The 20,710-nt window shown below is 40.1% G+C and overlaps 1 protein-coding gene across 3 annotated transcripts in view; it reads left to right on the forward strand.

The window, feature by feature from the left end:
• Positions 1-517: 517 nt before the first annotated feature.
• Positions 518-20,710, forward strand: part of ADGRG2 (adhesion G protein-coupled receptor G2) — a 63,468-nt gene continuing 43,275 nt past the window's right edge. For 2 of the 3 annotated variants that reach the window (XM_054838201.1, XM_054838218.1), the window contains exons 1-4: positions 518-711; positions 13,026-13,080; positions 13,567-13,685; positions 19,505-20,119. In XM_054838201.1, coding sequence (XP_054694176.1) covers positions 13,049-13,080; positions 13,567-13,685; positions 19,505-20,119 — 766 coding nt within the window. In that variant the 5' untranslated portion in view covers positions 518-711; positions 13,026-13,048. The remainder of the gene's footprint in view (positions 712-13,025; positions 13,081-13,566; positions 13,686-19,504; positions 20,120-20,710) is intronic. The other variant, XM_054838211.1, reaches the window with a different exon arrangement.

The raw sequence follows: 20,710 nt of genomic DNA on the forward strand, positions 1-20,710 counted from the left end.
TCTGAAAAACTACATGTACCTTTAAGCTTGACGTAGTTAAGTCTGTTTTAAAGGCCGTTTTAACACCGAACACGTTGTCTACCAGGGAATTTAGAACGGTTTAATCAGACGGTTTAATTCCTCCCCGCCCCCGTTTGTTGTATCCAGCCGCAAAGTGTCCCCACGCTTTCTCTCAACCTAGCCGGTACTGCTTGCTGCCTTCAACCCGCCCCCGGCCAGCCACACGCCTCAGGAGCTGCCTCGCCAGGCCCGCGCTCCCCACAGCGGCCCGGGACGACGCCCGTACCCGCGGGGCCGCCGAACGGGGAGGCGCCCGCAGCCGCTGCCGCCGCCGGGCCCGCCTTGCCGAGGGGGCGCGGGGGCCGCTCCCAGGCGGCCCCGCCGGCCGCCGCCGCCGCGCCGGACTCCCTCTCGGCTTCTCGCTGCACCTCCCTCGCCTGCCTCCGCCCCCCAGCCGCGTCAAGGCGGCTGCCCCAGCTGCCGGGGGCGGCCGCCGCGTGTCCTGCGCCCAGTGCCGAGCGGGCAGGGCGGTGGGCGGCGGCGTAGGGCGGGCAGTGCGGGACGGGACGGGCAGTCCTCTGGGGCCAGGTGAGCTGCTGCTGGGCTCTTGGGGGCAGAGGCGGCTGGAGGCGGCGGGCTGTCCAGGACGAGGAGAGATCGGCAACGCGGCGGGGTGCGAAGGTCGAAGTCGCCCTGAGCTGCCGGGCTGAGGTGAGCGACTCTCCGGAGCTGGGCGGCAGAGATGCGCGCCTCTGTGGGGATGGGCTTTCCCGACCACCCTCCCCGGAGGTACGACCGGGGTGAGGGCAGAAGGGTCCAGCGGGAACCTGGCTGTGAGGCTGACGGAGAAGGGCAGGTCGGGGAGCTTCGCGCCCCGCAGCCAAGCCCCGCAGCTCCCGCTTAGTCACGTCCCCCTCACGGATCCCTCCCCTTGAATGGCACTTGTGGGTTTCGTCCGTCGAGGGAAACACAGTCCGGGGGCCTTGAGGGGAGATCCCGCCTGGGGGCGCAAAGCTGTGGGACCGGGGCGGGGGCCGCGAGCTGCCGGGGCCGTTGGTGGCCGTTGGTGGCCGTTGGGACTCACGGCCGGGCCGGTGCGGTGTGTGAGGCCACGGTAAAGGGCTGTGGGAGACGCGTTTCTGAGCTCATCTTGAGGGGGACTTCTGTTCTTACCAGGTACATTTCTCGGTGGTGCTAGTAGAACTGTTTCCTTCTGGTTTCCAGCTTATTTTAAGCACTTGATTAGCGGTGATAAAAAAATCAGTAACGCATTTAAATCAGGTTTAAAACTGAATGATTTTTAGGGACGCGTCAGTGGGGTTTGAATGCGGTTTTCGATAAAGGGCTAGAGCAGCGTCCCGTTGGGACTGTATTTCTAGACTGGGTCAGGTTTTGCTCTCACAAATGTGAGAATGGGTGCTGAGAATATATTCAGCTCAAAAGTTTTTTGCTGCTTGTTTCTCATACAAGGTAACTCGTATCACCGATCAGTCACCTGTTTTGCACAGTAATAGTTCTGAGGGTTTTTTTGTCTTGTCGCTTGACACTGGCCGAGTGAGGAAAGATCAATGTACTGGAAGCATCCTTTCCTGTCTGCATTTATTTTTGCTTTGCTTTGCAAATATATAGGTTTTGTCATTCATGGGTAGTATTTATAACAGTACTGAAATCTGTTGCTTTTACTGTGGGATTGTCTTGCATTGATTTATGTGGAAATGTTGAAGCAATGGTTGTAAACTAATTCACTAGCCTTCTAAAGGCATGCCTACCCAGCAAGTTAAACGTGTGATTGTACAAGCCCAGGCTGGTTCTGACTTACATGAAGTCAGTTATAGTAATGCTGAAAATGGGGTAGAATAAGCTTCAACATGAACCAAAATAGAGTTTACAACCTCAGGCTTGCAGATCTAAAGTGTTATTTGGTCCCAAAGCAACCTCTTTGGGTATTGAGCTCTGTCATTTGTGCTGAAAAGGTAGAGCTGATGTTATGTGTCTCTACTCAAAATACGTTTCTTCCTTTTGCTTGCATAGGCTAACAGTGTACATCATCATCAGAATAAAGCTGTGCAAGTTGATATTCCTGTTCTTAAGCTTTAAGCTTATGGCTTTAGCCATTCCTTCCTAAGATGGAAAATGTACTTCTGTAACTGTTTGCATGGGGGAAACAAGCAGGATTTGGTCCTCTGCCGGGTAATGGGAAATGTGTTTGTTGAATTAAACTAAAGAAAAGAAAACATGTCTTTGCTTAGGAGGGTCTCCAAGTATTTGTCTTCACTGAGGAAGCACACTTATAACTTACTGATAAAGACAATCTCTAAAGTGAAATGCCTTGAAAGAAGATGCAGGAAAGAAATTGTGTGTGAACCAAGTTTGCTCAGATGTGGATCAGGGCCACAAAGTTTTCTCCTTACACTACAAGCTAGTATTATTTTATTTGTGCTGTGGCAGTCAGACACCAAGTGAACTAATGTTATTAGTATCATTATTAATATTACTTTAGTATCTTAAGGTAATTCTGTAGGTCAGATGGAGTTTGTGAGCATGTTTTTTCTCTTCAGTGCCTTTCAAATTTAACATTAAACTTCTATTTCTAATACATCAACAGAAATTGGCTCAAATTAGAGCCAGCTGGAGAGAGATAAAGGACTAAATTCCCATTCTCAAGTTAATTGCTCAATTTATACAGCTTTTGGGCTGTGAAGGCTTTTAGTCAGGTCTTCCACAAACTGTAGAATATTGGCAGATAGAGAAAGTTTTTGACTTCATGAGAGAATAGCTGTTGTTAAATTTGGACAATTTTTAGTTCTTAATATGTAACATGATGAGTAGCCTTGGCAAACACAGTATAGCTTTAAAACTGATCACTACACTTGAGTTTGGAATTTTATGTTTTCAGTGGAATAGTAGATTAAGTTATTTGAAGGCTGAAATCAGGGTAGTGCATACAATCAATCTGGTTGACTTCAACGGAAGAATTGACATGAATAAGGCATGCTATTTGGCCTGAAATGTTAGCTTTCTGAAAAATAGTAAGTTTAGTAGTATTATTGTGTCTAGGTTCAATTAAAAGCTTTGCTCTTTTCTCTGATGCATAGATTTAGACAATATTAATTTGTTGTAGGACACTGGTAGGTGCTACTCAGCTTGTGAACAAGAAAGGAGCAGGGTGAATCATTTAATGTTATTAGATAGGTGCTCATGATCATGAGGGTCTTATTCTTTCCAGTCATAAATTCCTGGTGGAATTACAGTTTGGAAAGGAACTATGCTTGCTCTATGAAAAGACAGGCTTGTGTAGCTATATGGTAATTAATAGGACTCAATTATTTGGGAGTCTTGCATTTCTTTTGTGCCAAAATATCTTTGAAATTTATTCCTGGTCAGGATGGACAAAGGATCCTTTTTAGCTGGCATTAAATCAGAGAAAAAAAAAAAAGAATCTCAAAATCCTGCCTGCATCAATCACATGGATTTGTCTCCAGCTGTATACCACAGGTGCTCAACCTGTGAGTGGTACTTACATCACTTTTGGGACAGTTTTATTGCAGGTAATATGTAGTGGAACTGATACAACATTTTAGAAGTGTATTTGGCAGTGGAACTCCCAGCCTCAGCATTTTTTGTTTTTCTTTTATCGATGAGCACTGTAGCCCAGAAATCTAATTATTGTTTGACACAACAGCCGCTTTTCAGCTAGTGCCTTATTAATACAGTGATTTTGTTCTTCCATTCTAGGTCCTCTTCTGCTGGCTACTAAAGTACACTGTTCTTAACATCTCAGAGAAAAACTGTCATTTGTAACACGATTTACTTATTTTTGTTTACTTTAAAAGAAAACCGTAGAATGTCAGTTATACTAGATGAGACAGCGTACGGAAAAGAAATAGTTCATAAAGTTCCCCAATCCACTTAAAATACTTTTTCACTCCTTAAAATTTAGAGGAAATTACTAGAATTTATCACATTTTTTTCTATTTTCTGAAATTTGCATGAGACAAGTACCTCAGGTGATGCCTTAGTTGCCAAAAAAGAACAACCACTCACAAATTAAGCACTGTGTATGTTCTCATTTATGGTGTTCCTTAAAGGAATCATTGAAGAGTTAAGGCCTGAGAGATCCATCAGTAGGTTTGCCAGAAGTTGTCATGTTTGACAAGTGGTGACACATTTAGAAATGGTAGAACTAGCAAGAAAATAAGTAATGTGAGTATGCTGATTATGAAAACATTATTGTGGACACGTAGCAAAACCCAACATCTTTTTACTGATGCTTTTAGTTTTTTTAAGTATTCTCTTAAAAATCCACCTTTATATTCTTTAGAGAAAAAATTACTGTGGCTCTCTGCCTGGACTAGACAGCTGGGTTTCTGATAATACTTGTCACTTCATGTTTTGAAGTCTGGGGGATTTTGTTCCAGCACTACTTATTGATAGCATAGTCCAAGTATTCATATAACTTGAGTTAAAAAGTGCTTTCTTCCCCTCACCCCCCATCTATGTTTCAGCAAGTAGCATTGCGATTAGGGTGGTTTATTTGTAAGAAGGCTAATCACTTTTTTTTTTTAGAGGTGGTGATGGTGAAAGAAGCCATGTAGAGTGTAGTTTAGTTGTACGAAGTAAATTTTCTGAGCTGATACGTTCATGGGGGCCATGCACAGAAATGGTTTAAATAAATTATTCTGAAGTTGCTTTGAAGTCATCCACTCTCTTGCGTGACCACTTTCAAGTATTTAAGAATGATTGCTGTTGACTAGCTTGTTTCAGTTGTATTAATCTAATGTGAGGTCCACTTGGAACTTTGCCTCCCCTTCTTTCCCTAACAACTGATTAAGGGCCTTGTTCTGGCAATGGTGCCATCTCCTTTCCCCTGTGCTCCATAGACTTACATTGTACCCTAAGAAGGAGCGGTGCTAAAAGGCCCAGAATGCTGTTCTGGCATAAACCCATTTCCTAGAATGTCTTAATAGAGGATTCCCAAATATTTACCCCATGTGAAGACTGAGGTGCCAAAGTGACTGTATTTCCTTAGGCTGTATAGGGTAGTGATGCCATATTCCTAATCAGAGTTGTAGCAGGGTTCTGGAAGATGCTTGCTTCAGTGCATCCATCTTTCAAAACTGATGAGCTTTATTTCTTTGGTACAAACAATTAATTTTGGTCATTGGGCTGTTGAGTAAAACAGTCTGAGAGACTGTTTAAAAAAAAACAAACCTAAAACAAAACCCCAAAGCAGCAAAAAACTCCAAGTTTTCTGCTTCTTAGCTTCCAGAGAAATTTTTAACAGTTCCAAGTGCAAGATCCAAGAGACCTGTTAAATCCATAAAGTGAAGCTTACGATGAAATCACAATATAATTTCTTTTTTAAGACTTTGGGGGGGGGGGGTATGTGGGAAAATGCTGCTGTTCAAGCCAAGAGAGCATGGAAAGGAGAGGGAGGGAAAGAAAGTGTAAGATGAGCAGAAACAACTGTTTCTTTTTTTTTTCTTTTTTTTTCTCCTCACTTACAGTAAGATGATATAAACTTTCAGGTCTCATTTTTGAAAAGTAGGAAAATTGAAAGCACGAGCTGAACAGTCTTCTTTCTGGCATGCCTGGCCCTCACTTAATTCCTTACAGCCTGCTAACATTGTTTGCTGGTTTGAATATTCCAGCTTTAGAAAAGTCTTTGCCCTTCCTTCTTTCTGCATCAAATTCAAGTCCTGTTACTGAATATAAAGGTTTTGCAAAACTTTGTATTTGTCTGCTTTTCTATGCTCATATCTTTGTACACCCTTCCTCATCCCTTTTACATGGCTCAAGGTGCATGTCTAGCATTCCTTTAATCTTTTATCTATGTGCCAACATAAATGTAGTCTTTGTTGTATTTTCAGTCTTTACTCTGCAGAACACTTCTTTTATTATTTCCCCCTCCCATGAAACCTATTATACCTCCATACCCCAAAGTGTTATTAATGAAAATGTAAACAACTTGCCTATAGTTGAAGTCACCAGACTTGTGACAAACATAACTACTTTATTACATCTCTGCTTCTTATGCTTCATCAGTACGTTGTAAACTCTTTGAAGTGGAAACCTACTCGGATGTTGTCACTGAAGGGCTTTTTAGTTTGCTTTAGAAGATTTAATAGAGTGCATGTTCTCTCAAGGGAATACACAACACAAAAGACAATTTCCTGGATAGTGTAGAACTTTAAAAGAGCTAGAAGGAAGCCTCTTCCTCATCTCTCAGGTGACTGCTGGATATCAGGAGGTGAAACATTGCCAAACTGCATAAGAGGGAGCAAAAACTTGCTTGAAATTGTCCCCTGTTCCAGTTTTGCACTATATGCAATGACACAAGTTACTGTAAGAGAGAATTAACTACCAAGAGTGCTTTTTGGCACTGAGGTCTGTCTGTAATGGAGAGCCATCCAATAGCATATTACACTCATGAATCCACTTATACAAACCTTAATGATTAAGCTTACACTTTTACATGAATCTAAGGAGAGATCTATGAGTTGAACTGAGGGCAAACCTTGGCTTACACAGCTTGGTATTTGTAAAATAAAATAAAAAAGTCTTTGTAATACCAGTATCCTGCAGCTATTGAAAGGCTAAACAAAAGAATTGATTTCTCGTAGAGTTTTTCCTTCTGTTTATTTCTGTTAAGAACTGAACCAACAAGCTATAAGTTTTGCAGAAGACTGGTATCTGTAACTACGTGGCTTGTTGCTCTCTGTAAGCCAACTTATTAAAAAGTAAAATACTTAATATCTTTACTATTTTCAAAGATTTATGTCAGGAGGACATGTTCGGAAGATCCTTGACCTGGCTCCACACATTACCATTGTGGTCTTAGAAGAAGCTGGTGTTCTACATAAAGTGACTATGTGTCACTTTAGAACACAGTATGCCTGTTTTTACAGACTTTGATAAACACTGGAGATAATTAGTGAAACCCAGGCTATTATCAGACAGTAGTAACCCTATTACTGTCTTCTGGAAAAATACATTAAAAAAAATCCCATGGAACAACATTTATAAATCAATGGTGCTACTTCTGCTGTTAAGTCAGTGGATACTGTATGTGCCAAAATTCACAGTGACATAAGACTTTCCAACATAAGCATCCTCCCTATTACATCTAACTTGCTTCAGCCAAAATTTAAAAATAACATAAAAACGTTACTACATTTTGGTTCCAGTCTGGAAAATATAAGGGGTTGATGGAAGAAGTCTACAGTCTTACATTTCTGAAAGTAATTAAAGGCATCAAGAAGTTTGCATACCTGGGCAATACGATGTTTCTCTTACTCTCTTCTGCCTTTTATCAGCTGGTATAGATTTGAATAATCAAGACTGTCACAAAAAAACAGCCAGAAGCTTACCATTCATTATTACCATCTTCCTCAGCAGTAAATTCTATGAATTTGGGAAATATATTTATTAAAATCCAAGATTTTAGTAGGGGATATCTACAAAAGTAGACAGAATGGGCCCCAAAGACTATGGATGAAATAAGTATGACTTGAACAAAACAGCTTGAAGTGCAGCAGTAGACGGCACAGTTAGAAGTAAGTGACTGATTGCTTGGGTCATGATTTCCAACATAAATTTCTGTTACCAACAGTTTATACATTGGCAGTGAGAACCTGCTCTGGCTAAAACTTGGCATAAAAGAACTAATAGTTTATTAAATTTTAAAGACTGCCAATAAATAGGTATATTCATCAGGAACTGTAAAATTTGAATATAGTTTTCAAAAGGTGATTTAACGACGTATAATACAGCACTAAACAGCTGTATTTGTGTTTTGCACTTTTCTTTGGCTTTAAGCCTATTGAAAATGTATCTGCTATAATACAAGGCAAGCAGTGGCTTAAGGTAAGGCCAGTATCTCTTGATATGTCACCTGTGGGTGCACACTTGGAAAGCAGTCCAGGTTTCTCACACTGCACTTTGAGTGGAGCTGCACTACGCAGTCTGCCTTGAGGCTGATTGCAGAGGCACAGACTCTATCTCCTGTACCTTCCAGCTGTGTTTGTAACACAAGTCCAGTTTCCTGCAGCACCTCAGTCTCTTCACGGTGGATGCCTGTGACTGACTAGCTAGCTGAAGGGCTTTAAAAACATCAACTTCAAAATATATTGCTCTTCTTTCAGAGGTACAAAGCTGAGTACAGCAGAATAAACACAGTAAAAGCCTTATAGGCCTTGTTTTTAATAGTTTTCATTGCCTGCTTTTGTAAGTTGCTGTTGGCTTACTGACCTTCATCCCTCTATTCTGCCTGTCCTTCTGCAACAGGCTCCCTGTCCAATGTTTGTCTTAGTCAATCTGTTAGATTTCAGTACCTTCTGCAGAAACTGTGCTCTTTAGAAACTCCCATTGTGTTGAAAGACAATTGCATCAGAAAACTAGTAAAATAGCATGACATAAGCTAATTAATAAGAATAGAGACTCCTCTTTATACCATCTTCCTGTCTTCATTTCCAGTAACCTCTTTAATTTCCAGAGAATTATTAATGCAGAACTGCAACATATATAACACAACATACAAACTAACCATCTAATTTTTGAAAGTGTGTTTGCTGATTTAAGAAAAGTTCTATCAATTCCAGTTTCACTTTCAAATTAATGACATGGTATGATTGGTTGTGAAACCTGGGTACCAGTGCTACAAGATTGCCACTCGTCAAAATAGAGCATTCTTTGTGGAGAGCAAACAAGAGGGAAGAGATTTATGCCTGAGCCCTTACTTTCTGTTTTCTGAATTTCCATTTTATGCACTGACCATATGAAAAAGTAATTGATTATATTATCTTCTACTTCAGGCAGTTACCTTTTGTAAATAAAATTGACTTAATTGTTATTTCAGAATAGTAAGAAAGTAAAGACAGCCAGCTGTATCTTTGCCTGTAGTCTGTGCATAGAATTCTGTCCCACACTTGGGTGGCTGAGTAGTTGTGCTCAGTAGCTGTTGCACTTGATTAGATCTTGATTTACAAGTGAAAATTTTTCATCCTGCTGCAAAAACTATGCAGATTCTTGCTGGGCTCTCTGAGTCATGCTGTATTCATCTATTATAATGAACAATAAAAATGTTCATTTGAATAAATGAACAAAATGAATAACAAATAAAAAACACCACTTATGCCTAATTCTATGATGTCCACAACTATATATTTATATTACTTTTCAGGATCATTATTAAGAGTAGAGCTTTAGATTTCCAATAGAAAGAAGGCCTTAAATAAGTTTGAGAAACATAATGTCCAAATGTTTTCAAATGTATCATATGATCTTTATTTCAATAGATATGGTGAAATCATATTTTTCATCTTGCTTTTTCTTTAAGAAATCTAAAAAAATCTATCAAAGCTAGCAGCATCTTTTTCTTTGTTAGTGTCTAAACAGCATTGTTGCAAAAAGAAGGAAACACTAATGTTATTTTCCTAACTCTCTTAATTTTTTTTATGTGGACATTGGAACAAATCTTGAGCTAGCATAAATGTCCAAAGTCTTGCAAAAAAGGAATTGAACTGTGACCATGTCAGGATTTCACTTTATACATTTACTGACTTTCCTGCCATCTGGATTTTAATTGCCATCCCTGGGACCATTAATCTGCATTCATAGCTTTGAATAGCTTTAGAGTTCTTGATGTGACTGTATTCTGTCAACAAGAAGCTGTGCCTCTGTCCCCATTTATCTTTGCCAGGCCCATCTCGGGAAGTGAGAACAATGTCAAAAAAAACCAGAGGGAAAAAAACTTTAATGTGCTGAAAGTATTTGTTACAGCCTTTCATTTAAACACTAGAGAAATATTAGCAAACCTCACTCTAGAAGACCTGAGTTAAAGGAAGGTCTATTGAAACTCCTCAGGGCTACATAGCACTCAGGCAGACCTGGAGTCAGACCCAGGAATTTCTTGGCTGCTGCCCTCAAATTTAGACTGTTGGAATGCAGTTGTTATTTCTGGTGGTAGGGGCACTAACATGATTGTCTAATGAGGTCTACCAGACGAAATAGAAGGCATACTTGATGGTACGGGAGTAAACCTTTGTCTTAGTCAGCTCATTTCATCTATATCTCTTTGCAGAACTGAGGCTTAAGGAGGAAAATAAATGCAAGGAATTTAGGAGCATTCTGAAGCAGTATTATATATGACACAGAGCAAGCAGTTTGCTTCAGTACTTATCAGCATCGATGGCTAAACTTGTGGGTGTGACTGAGTAATTTTGGGCTCCATCCCATTCACATTTCAACTCTTGATGTCAAGGTAGTAGAGGCAAGGGATGCTGGAATTTGTGTTTGGTTTGTTGTCTAAATACATCACTATGGATAGATAGTTTACTGTACAAAAGAAGAGATTTTCCCATAAAAAGGTGGAATAGATGTGCAGCTTGTCTTTGCTTGGAAGTGACCTAATTTGAGACTAGAATGGGAAGCATGAGTAAGCAAAGAAAGGAAACACGGCTTTTGGATGGACATCTCTTTTAACCCTAGTAAATTTTATTGTAGATGCACAATCCTTGAAGTTGACAAGTATATTTAAGCATGGCAGTTTTCCTTATCAGGTTCTTAGGATTATTAATATAATTCTGCTACTTAGTTTGCTGACTGAAAAACTCTATTAATATATGATTTCTACGCATTCAAGAGAAGCAAGCTGTGTTGGGTTTGCGTGGCAAGGTTTTGGTAGCGGGGGGGCTACAGGGGTGGCTTCTGTGAGAAGCTGCTAGAAGCTTCCCCTGTGTCTGATAGAGCCAATGCCAGCCGGCTCTAAGACGGGCCTGCCGCTGGCCAAGGCCAAGCCAATCAGCGCCTCTGTGATAACATATTTAAGAAGTAGAAAAACACTTGGAGAGAGAGCTTTTGCAGCCGGAGAGAGGAGTGAGAAGATGTAAGAAACTCTGCAGACACCAAGGTCAGTGAAGAAGGAGGGGGAGGAGGAGCTCCAGGCGCCGGAGCAGAGATCCCCCTGCAGCCCATGGTGAAGGCCATGGTGAAGCAGGCTGTCCCCCTGCAGCCCATGGAGGAAGGATGAGGGGGTGTAGCGATTCCACCTGCAGCCCGTGGAGGACCCCACGCCGGAGCAGGTGGAGGCACCTGAAGGAGGCTGCGGCCCGTGGGAAGCCCACGCTGGAGCAAGTTCCAGGCCGGACCGGTGGACCCGTGAAGAGGGGAGCCCACGCCAGGGCAGGTTTGCTGGCAGGACTTGTGACCCCGTGGGGGACCCCACGCTGGAGCAGTTTGCTCCTGAAGGTCTGCACCCCGTGAGAGGGACTCCATGCTGGAGCAGGGGAACGATGAGAGGAGTCCTCCCCCTGAGGATGAAGAAGCGGCAGAAACACCGTGTGATGAACTGACCGTAACCCCCACTCCCCGTCCCCCTGTGCCGCTGAGGGGGGGGAAGGTTGAAGCCGGGAGTGAAGTTGAGCCCGGGAAGATGGGAGGGGTGGGGGGAAGTGTTTTAAGAGTTGATTTTATTTTCTCATTCCTCTACTCTGTTTTGCCTAGTAATAAATTAGATGAATTCCCTCTCTAAGTTTGGTCTGTTTTGCTCGTGATGATAATTAGAGAGTGATCTCTCCCTGTCCTTATCTCGACCTACAAGCATTTCATTATGCCTTTTCTCCCCTGTTTAGTGAATGAGGGGAGTGAGAGAGCGGCTCTGGTGGGCACCTGGCCTCCAGCCAGGGTCAACCCACCACACAAGCTGAAGACAGTTTTGGACATGTTTCCTGTGAATCTTTAGAAAGCTAGCCCACCTTTGACATTTTTTGCTTTTTTAACTTGTTTTTGTTTGCCGTTAGTCCGTTCCTGCCTAAGATGTTGTTTATTAGCTATGTCCATTGCTTTAGTATACCATTTATTTTCTCTCAGCTTTAGTATGCTTGATTTTTGTATTCCTTTATTGATAGCCTTTCTTCCTGCTGGTTAACATCTGTGGCACCTATGCAGACGCCATTCATGGTGTTGCCACGATTTGACTGCTATTTCCTTAGTGGATTTCAATTTCAAGTGTAGCATCCAGAATCTGGAAAGTGGAAGCAGTATGTGCCATCATCCAGATTGGTCTGCTTCAATGCAATAAGTATGATCTTATTTTTGTGCTAGAAATATTGCATACCGTACAATTATTGAAGACACTGGCTGGCAACAGTGTTGCAGTGCTCTAATTTTTAAAAAGCCTTTGCTTTATGTTTTCTATGTGACGTTATCATATGTGTATAATTTATTTGCATGTACATTTAATCAGTTTCCAAAATGTCAATTACCTAGCAACTTCACTGTTTCTCAGTTTATTCCTCTAGCACTTCTCTTGGAGAGTTCAGCCTATAGTAACCATTTTATGCTAATAAATATTTACAGTAATATGAAAGCTTGCAAAAAATACATTTTAGTCCTAACCTTAACACGAATTTACAACTCCTGAAAGAGTTCACAATTTAGAGTCCTGAAAAGAAGGGAAACTGTTGCAGCCTGATACAGCATATACAAGAATACAGTAACGTTTGCGAGCAATGGGTGCTAACCAATACACGCACACATACACCAAACTTGTGATGGCAAAGTTAAACTTCTGGTGTCACACAGAATGCCCTGGTCTACCATAAAGCTGATACATTAAAGATAAACAATACATAAAGTTTACTGCTTTGCATTTGTTTCAAGAATCTTTTTATTTAAGAAATAATGCATGCAAAAAGCACATGAATGTTTCACTTAACATTTCTTTTGGCATGCAAAATATTCAGAAGATGTATCTGTTTTAAAAAAGATCTCTTTAAAAAAAGTGTATAATTTCATAGAACATTATCTCTTATAATAGGAGGCATGTTCTTTGTCCACCACCATGTCCTATTGCTCACATTAGGCGACCATCACTAGGAAAAAATGTGAACAAACCAGGTTTTGATGATACTGTGTACGAACTTGTTGCCTACAGTGACTTACGGCATTTCTCACTTTTTCGTCATTAGCTTCTTGCCTTGAGAATGTGATGAGGATCGAGAATCAAACTCTTTCTTCTTCCTTAGGAGTTCACAGTGTTGCTATTAAGATGATAGAACCTTCAGATGATAGAACCTGCAGGTAGGGGACTGAGGAGATGCTTTCTATATACCTACTGAGATTAACAAAGCCTTTGGATAAGCTCTCCAAGCTTGCTCTCTGGCTGGTTTTGGTTGGGGTTTTGTTGTGTCGGAGTGGTGGTGGTGTTGTTGTTTGTTTGTTTGTTTTTCAAATCTTGAAAGCCTTATTTGTGCAAGGACTCATGGCCATGCTCTGATGTATTTGTGAGTCTTTGGAGAATTAGAGCTTGAGTGGAGGGTTTTTTTGCATTTTTGGTTGGTTTTTTTTTTTCATTTCAGCAAACAGCTCTTTCTTGGTGACTGGCAAATTGTCATTTGGCAATACTCTACAGTGTTTGTGCATTTCTGTACTATGTATACCCAATAGTATAACGGTGTTGAAAAGTTTTGTGCTTTGGGCTGGAAACATAATTTGTCATAATATCTGCACACTTGCATGTTTTCTAGTCACTGTGGTTTTTTATTTTGTTTTTTTTTCTTCTTCTAGAATGGCTGCCTGGGGAAAACAGCACTGCTGTGTTGGCAGAATACAGGATATTTTCTTGAGATTCAGGATTGTTCTAGCAGTCCTTTTACTTCATTTGTTCCTGGCTACAGCAGGCAAAGGTAAGACAATTTTTTCCTGATTTATCTACTGTTGGTATTCCAAATAAATAGGATTAGTCTTGATGAATAGGACTTTTGAATATATTCAGAGCAGGCAAGTTTCCGCCCTCTTGAAATGAAGAGGAAAAACTGCCATTAACAAGAAATGAAACAGTTGGTGCTTAGCACTTTGGATATACAAACCCTATGTTTACAGTATTTGTTTTCATAAAAAAATCAGCAGTAGTAACTTCTTTTCAGCGGTGGATAAGAGAACATAAACACAATATGAATAACAAGACAAATTACTTTCTTGCTATTTTTTTGAATTGGAAATGTTACTATGTACACTTTCAGAAGGTATTGTTAAATTTTTTACACTGCTCTTACACAAACATCACAAGATCCTTTGAGCTTCACTCTGCTTAGTTCATGTATGAGCATAGAGCATCTGCGTTGCTCTTGGTTGTAGATCTGAATATGGCTAGAGAAAAGGTAGTAAGGTTCAAAACATGTAACAGAAATGATGTATTTGAATTTGACAGTCTATGCTCTTTATATAACATTAAATGAAAAATAAAGTCATAAGGTTCTCGTACAAATTGGGTAACTGACATGGTGATGCTTTTGTATGGAGTACAGTAGAATCAGCAATTTGTGGTTTTTTTCGTGGCTATTCTGTAAGCTGGCAGATACAAGTCTGTCACTACACTGGACCTCAACTGATATAGGTAACAGTGCTTGTCATTTGTAAAACTTCCTTATATCAATAGTGTGTAAGACATTTATCATGTCAGTAATGTGCATGGAATGTTAAAAAATTAGAAGTGTTTGTTGCCATGTACTTAATGGCTAGTTTTAGAAACTGCTTCCTGTGTCGTGGCATGTTATTTTACTCTAGACGGTCAGAATTTCTTGCAGTTCAAATGTGCTTACTAAGTATGCCTGCTTAATGACATTGTACTAGCAATGAAATTTCATAGGTTTACAGACTAGACTAATTCTGATTCTAATTCTCCAAATGTAGTAATTTTCATAAAATGAAGCTTTTTATTGAGACAGAATTTGAGATTCAGGTGCTAAAACTGTTACTAAGATGGTGAGGTTTTAACCTCATGTACTTTGAATAATAAAAAGGACAGGGCTGCTCAGCAGATGGGTGGATGTCCTACAAGAATTCTTCCAAGGAAAATTCAATTGCATCTAGAGTTCTAAGGAAGGAAGCAAAGAGGGATTTCATCTTTCACCTACATATCACTTGCAAGTGTCAGTAATCCTTCAAGAAAAGCTAAACTGATGCAATGGTTTATTTGCAGTTCCACCCCAGTTTTTTGGGTTTTTTTAGGGTGTTAGCCCTGTCAGCAGCATTTCTACTCTGTTCTCTCCTTAGCTAAGGTGCCAAAGTATGTTTGTGTTCTCCAGGAAATAAGAAGAGAACTGCCTGTGTTCTTTCCAATGTCTATGACACTCTGCATAATGTGGTGTAGTTTATCCCCAGATATACAAATACAACTATGAATGAAAAGGAGGGATGAAATTAATTTTGAGCAAACAGTTCTTAGCTTCAGATTTCCAACACATTCAGCAGAATCAAGTGACCCACATGTAGAAAGTTTAGAGTTTTAAACTTTTTATAAAGACCAGTTATGAGCTCTAGGCGGAATACATTAAGATACAAGATTCTTATGTCATTTTAATGGACTATAGCGAGCCAAATGTGTTACAGGTGGCAAACACTTGCATAGAAATTAATTATTGTTGTTACTGGTTAAAAGCCAGGTTGTGCAGACACATAAACTTGTGACTATTTTAATTCAAGACAATACTCAACTGTGTTAATGCTCAACTGTACTGATACAGTAGCTATTAGTAATGTAAGGAAAATAGCACTGGTGGTTATGTACTGAGAGGATCTGCTCCTCTATGTCTACCTATGGTTGGCTATCTCTTGTAAAGATATAAATTATTACTATCTGAAAATGTTTGAAAAAAGATTACATTTTTGTTTTACGTTTGCATTACCTTGTCATTCTTAGAAAGTTTATTTTAAATGTTTGGAAGTATGTGCATACATTTCAGGATTTCTTTTACAGCGTAAGACAACATGCTTATTAAGTGGATGCTCTTAGTTTTAGTGATGGTAAAAATCCCAGCTCTTGCATCTATTAGAGATAAATATACTAAGAATGAACAATTTGCATTTCTGAAAGAGGTTATATGCCCAAATACAGCAAATGACATTGAAAAGTCAGCCCACAATTACTATTGCATGGAGTATCCTTGACTCCAAATTGTGATTTTTGCTTATTTTTCTTACTCTGGAGATGTTTTGAGCATTCTTTCTACTATGCTACCTTTTCTGTGCTGTGGTGATGAAGGTATGTTCATGGCTAGGTTTCTGAATGTGATTTGTATTGTCTGGGCCCAGGAGAACTAATTGTAAGAGCAGAAGGTCACTGGCAGAGCACAGCCAGTTCCAGCTCCTCGGTTCTATGGTCAAGGGTGGGCTGCAGCCCACAGGTACCATTACTAGAGAAAATAAGTGATGATTAACAGAACTTCCAAAAGCTTTAAAGTAATGTCAGATCCTACTTACATTGCATCCACCCACATATCAAACAGACTTAGCCAAGATGATGTTGATAATTAATTTCTAATTAATTTAACGCTGTACTGCGTGTGTTCCACTTGGAATACCAAAGTGCATTTTCTGGTTATGGTTATGATTTCCTTTGTGCTTTTTCAGCATTCTTAGCATTCTTTGGGTAGGCAAACCATATAAAATTTTCCAAGCCTTTCTTGTAACAATTCTGATGGTATTGGTATCTAGTCTCTTAACTTTGGCATCCCTTTTTGGCGCCTTTTTTTTTAACTGTTTAGAGCAAAGTGGGACAGACATTCCAGTTTCCAGAAGGGCAGACCTCTCTAAGCAAACTCTTTTGTTAGTTTAAATTAATTCATCAGGCCTTGCATACTGAGCAACAGCAGTCGTTTAGAATGGTACAAAGTAGATTGGGAGAATTATCAGCAGGATTGATCTCATTTTGCATCATTTCTGTTGGTTACCTGCCTTAAGACTGTTTACACCTGCAAGTTTATGTCCATTCTGGCTCCCGCGACAACTTCATAGTGTCAACTCCCCTAAAGAATGGAATAGAATTTTGCAGCCCTTTAGTTAATTCACTATTGGCACATAATTGGCACTGATTTAATGCTTAACATGAAATCAAGCCTCTCTCAGAATTTGTTCACTTCCAAAATCAAGTCTGCTGATGGCACCTCAAGTTATGGTAACATTTTTGCTCAGGAAGGGACTTCCAGTCTTTCAATCTGGATAGTTAACACTGACTTCAAGTTTTGAAGCTATGTCAGGAGGCTTCCTTAACCGGGCACTTTGGCCATCTCTGCATGCTCAAGATTGCTTACAGTAATTTCGGAGGGTATGAGAGTCATGGAAGTAAACTTCTGACATATACTCTCTGAGGAACAACAGCTGCATCAAATCTTTCAAAACCTTCAGCATAATTCCTACTTAATAATGAAAGACTTGAGCAATTATTTTTCTTTGGAGGGACTGTGTCACAAGTGTTGGCATATAACTGTATATCTAACTAGCTGTTTCCTTTATAAAATCAGTTTCCTCATGATCTGTCCAAACTGGAAGGTAGCAGGTCTATTTTAATTGTAGTCATCCTTTAACTGAAAAGGGTAGGTACATTTGAGTCTGTAACTAAAAATCTCCACTTCTGTGACACTTTCCCCTTACGCCCTATCTTCCTCACCTCAGCTTTTACATCATGTTTTAAAAACTAGTTTTCCATGCTGAACTGTTCTTAGCTGAGTATCCCAAATTTTGCTTTTAGGCTCTGACAAATGGCCAAACTGAATGAGTGAATTCATGCTGTATGGTTGGGAAGGGGAGAAGTAGCTCTACTGCTTGCTGTTGGGTCAAGTATGTTTTTCTTCTCCATTGCCATAGAACCGTGCTAAGTATTGCCTCGCCATTCAGAATGCACTGTCTGCTAGGATTTTCACCTAATTAAGCCTGTACCCTCAGAGTGTTTTGTTTGATCTATAGCCTTGTATGGCACTGTCATGATGTATGTTGAACTTCAGGAATGATTCAGGGTTGTGAAAGATGCCTACAGGTTTCTGCTAATTAGCATCACAAAGGGAGCCTCAAAACTATAGTACGCAACAAGAATAGTTATCAATGACTTTCCATGAAACTGGATTGATATATTTCGTGTTTTGAACTTTTTCTGATAGCTTGTACCTACCAAGCTGCACTTGGAAGTTAGGAACTTCCTCCTGTTTATCATTTGTTGCTACTGACAAAGAAATTTGAGAGCCCTCTGGTCAAGAGACAGAAAAGTTGAACACATTCCTGATTCGGAATTGGCCTGATGAAAGCTGGTGCTCTGCTTGCTTGAGAAGATAACAGAAGAGCTGGCTATGATCTTGACACCTAACTAGGACTATGAATGTAACATACCTTGGAAAAAAAGCCCTGATCCAAGTTGCCTGGAAATTTGTCTTTTCACAGGGGACCTAGTAGAAAAGCTTTCTTCCTACATTGACAGATCTTTTCCTGCTATCCAACCCTGACCAATCATGATTAATTACATACCTCCTCTGGAGGGTACACAAAAGCTCTACATATATTGATAAATAAATACCTCCTTAAAGGTGTCAATAATGTGTTCTCTTGCACCGGCTGAGCATCCACCAGGCTGTTTCATTTTTCTGTAGTTCCATTTCATGTCCCATAGGGGTTTTTCTTAGTTTGGATTTATTTTGTTGCTGATGGGTGCACCATAAAGCAAGCAATCATGATAATGATTGTGTGACTGAAATGTGCATTTTTCCACAAAATATGAGAGTCAGGTCCAAAGAGCTTACATCTACAACCATAAAAGCCTGTACTTTCCTGTAGTGGGACAATGGAGGAAATGAGGGCAGCTACAAGAAATTAAGTTATGATCAAGTTCCAGTGTTTGGGGCATTCCCTGGCACTACTTGTTTTACTAGCAGTGACAGAGCCTGGCACCTTGTTTTCACCAGTAAATTTACTGTTAGCACTTAAAATTCTATTAGCTGTCACAGTTGAACTCCAGGTTGCCACCATCTCAATGCCTCAGTAGATTTGAGATTCATAGACCAGATGTCTCTGCAAATAAATGCCCTGATAGAGAACAGGGAATGGGACTGGATGGGATTAAATTTAAAATAAACCAGTGGCTCCAAAACACATTTCCTGAAAGTTACCTAAATTCATTATCTTCTAGAATATGGCTATTTTCTACCTTTCGTGCTGAAAGTCTGCCAGTACGCAGCAGAGGACTTAAAAATCTCAAGGTTGGAAAAAAATGGCATGAAGAAGCATGATCAGAGAAGGAGGATGCAAGGCTGGGGCATGAGAAGGCAGTAAGGGTTGTAGTCCCTTCTTCTAGCTCTGTTTCTCTATTTTATCCAGTATCTATTAAATGCAAAATACCTGTGCAGTCCTGGGAATAGGAACCAGGATCTGTGATTCTGTTTTTGCCTCCCGCTTGTCGTTTGAATACTGCCTTAGAGAGCTACATGGTCATCCTGCATCTTGTGCATGAGTTTTACTTCAAAGCTTTCATGAGCAGCTAGGATTTATTGACTACCTCTGAATTTGCCACTTCCACACCACAAAAAAGCAAAAGAGAAGTATACAAGGTTGTTTCTTAATGTGTTGTTTTGAAAAATCCTAAGTAAATGCCTAGGAACAGTACTATATGGAAGAATAACGTTCATATAGAAGATCCTTTTAAAAACAAAATAATTTTACAAAACACTTTTTCTTTATTTAGATCAGGATTTCTTAGGACAATATAAAGCCGTCTTTAAGACTGCATGCGAAGATCCTTGGATTTTGTCACCAAGAATTTCTCTGCGTCCCTTGAAAGAATTCTTTGTCTGTGTGCACCTCAAGCTATATTCCTCAAATAGTCCCTGGACAGCGTATGTATACAATCAAGAAACACCTCACGCCAATCTCTCTGCAAATAAGTATGATCTTGGCCTTACAGGAGATCATGGTAAATTGAGGATATGGTTGTTTGGAAATCAAATAAATACAACAGCAAGACTTCATGAAAACACTTGGAATGAGATATGTATCCAGTGGAAAAGTGAAGATGGGGAGATGAAGGTATTCATAAATGGAACAAAAAAAGTAAGCAAAAAACTAACTGGGAAAGTTAATTTGCCTGGAAAAGGGCAGTTCTTACTTGGCTGTTCGAAGCTGCCAGGTACAGCTATGTCACCTAACCTGGGTATGACTGGGGAGCTGTACATGTTCAGAATGTGGGATAAAGCAAATATAAAGCAATCTCTGGACTGCAAAGATAGTGGTGTTATACGCTGGAGAAAGGAGGACTGGGTCTATAATAAGACAGTAGAAGAGGATAACTCTTTGCCATGTGGTAAGTACCATTGCACCCATCTTTAAAATATTTTTGTCAAAAGTTGATCTGAACGTGTCTAACACGTAAGTCTTCCAGATTTTACAAAGTTTTGTCTATTAGTCATTTCTAGCTAAATGCTTAATGAGATCATGTGAGGATCTGCAGCTTTCACCAGCTTTCATCCAAATGTAAAAAGCATAGCAGCAGTCCTTTAAAGACTTTCAACTTCATTCAACTTTTGTGTCTGTCTGCTGTCCATGTAGTAGTAGTGAGAGCAGGATGCATCCAACCAAAACTCCTTGGAGTATTAGGGCTTTCTGTCAACGTCATCTTAAAATAATTAATTTACACACCTGGTGTTCAGGGAATAAATATAGAGGAAAGCACTGCTGGTCCTCGTTCTGCACATTCGCTGGGCCAGAACTTCAATGAGTGCGGCTTTTCACTGCTTCACCGGCACGTTACACCATCTTTAGCTGGTATGGTCTACATCTGTAAAGATTACTAGAGGCTCTGATTTCTTCTTGTTTCTATATCAGTAATGTCTTCCTTTATTAAATTGGTCAAATGGTTTCTCACACATTTCTCAAAATTCCTCTCTGCCCTGAA

The sequence above is a fragment of the Grus americana genome, chromosome 1 (assembly GCF_028858705.1).
Source record: "Grus americana isolate bGruAme1 chromosome 1, bGruAme1.mat, whole genome shotgun sequence".
Taxonomy (NCBI): Eukaryota; Metazoa; Chordata; class Aves; order Gruiformes; family Gruidae; genus Grus; species Grus americana.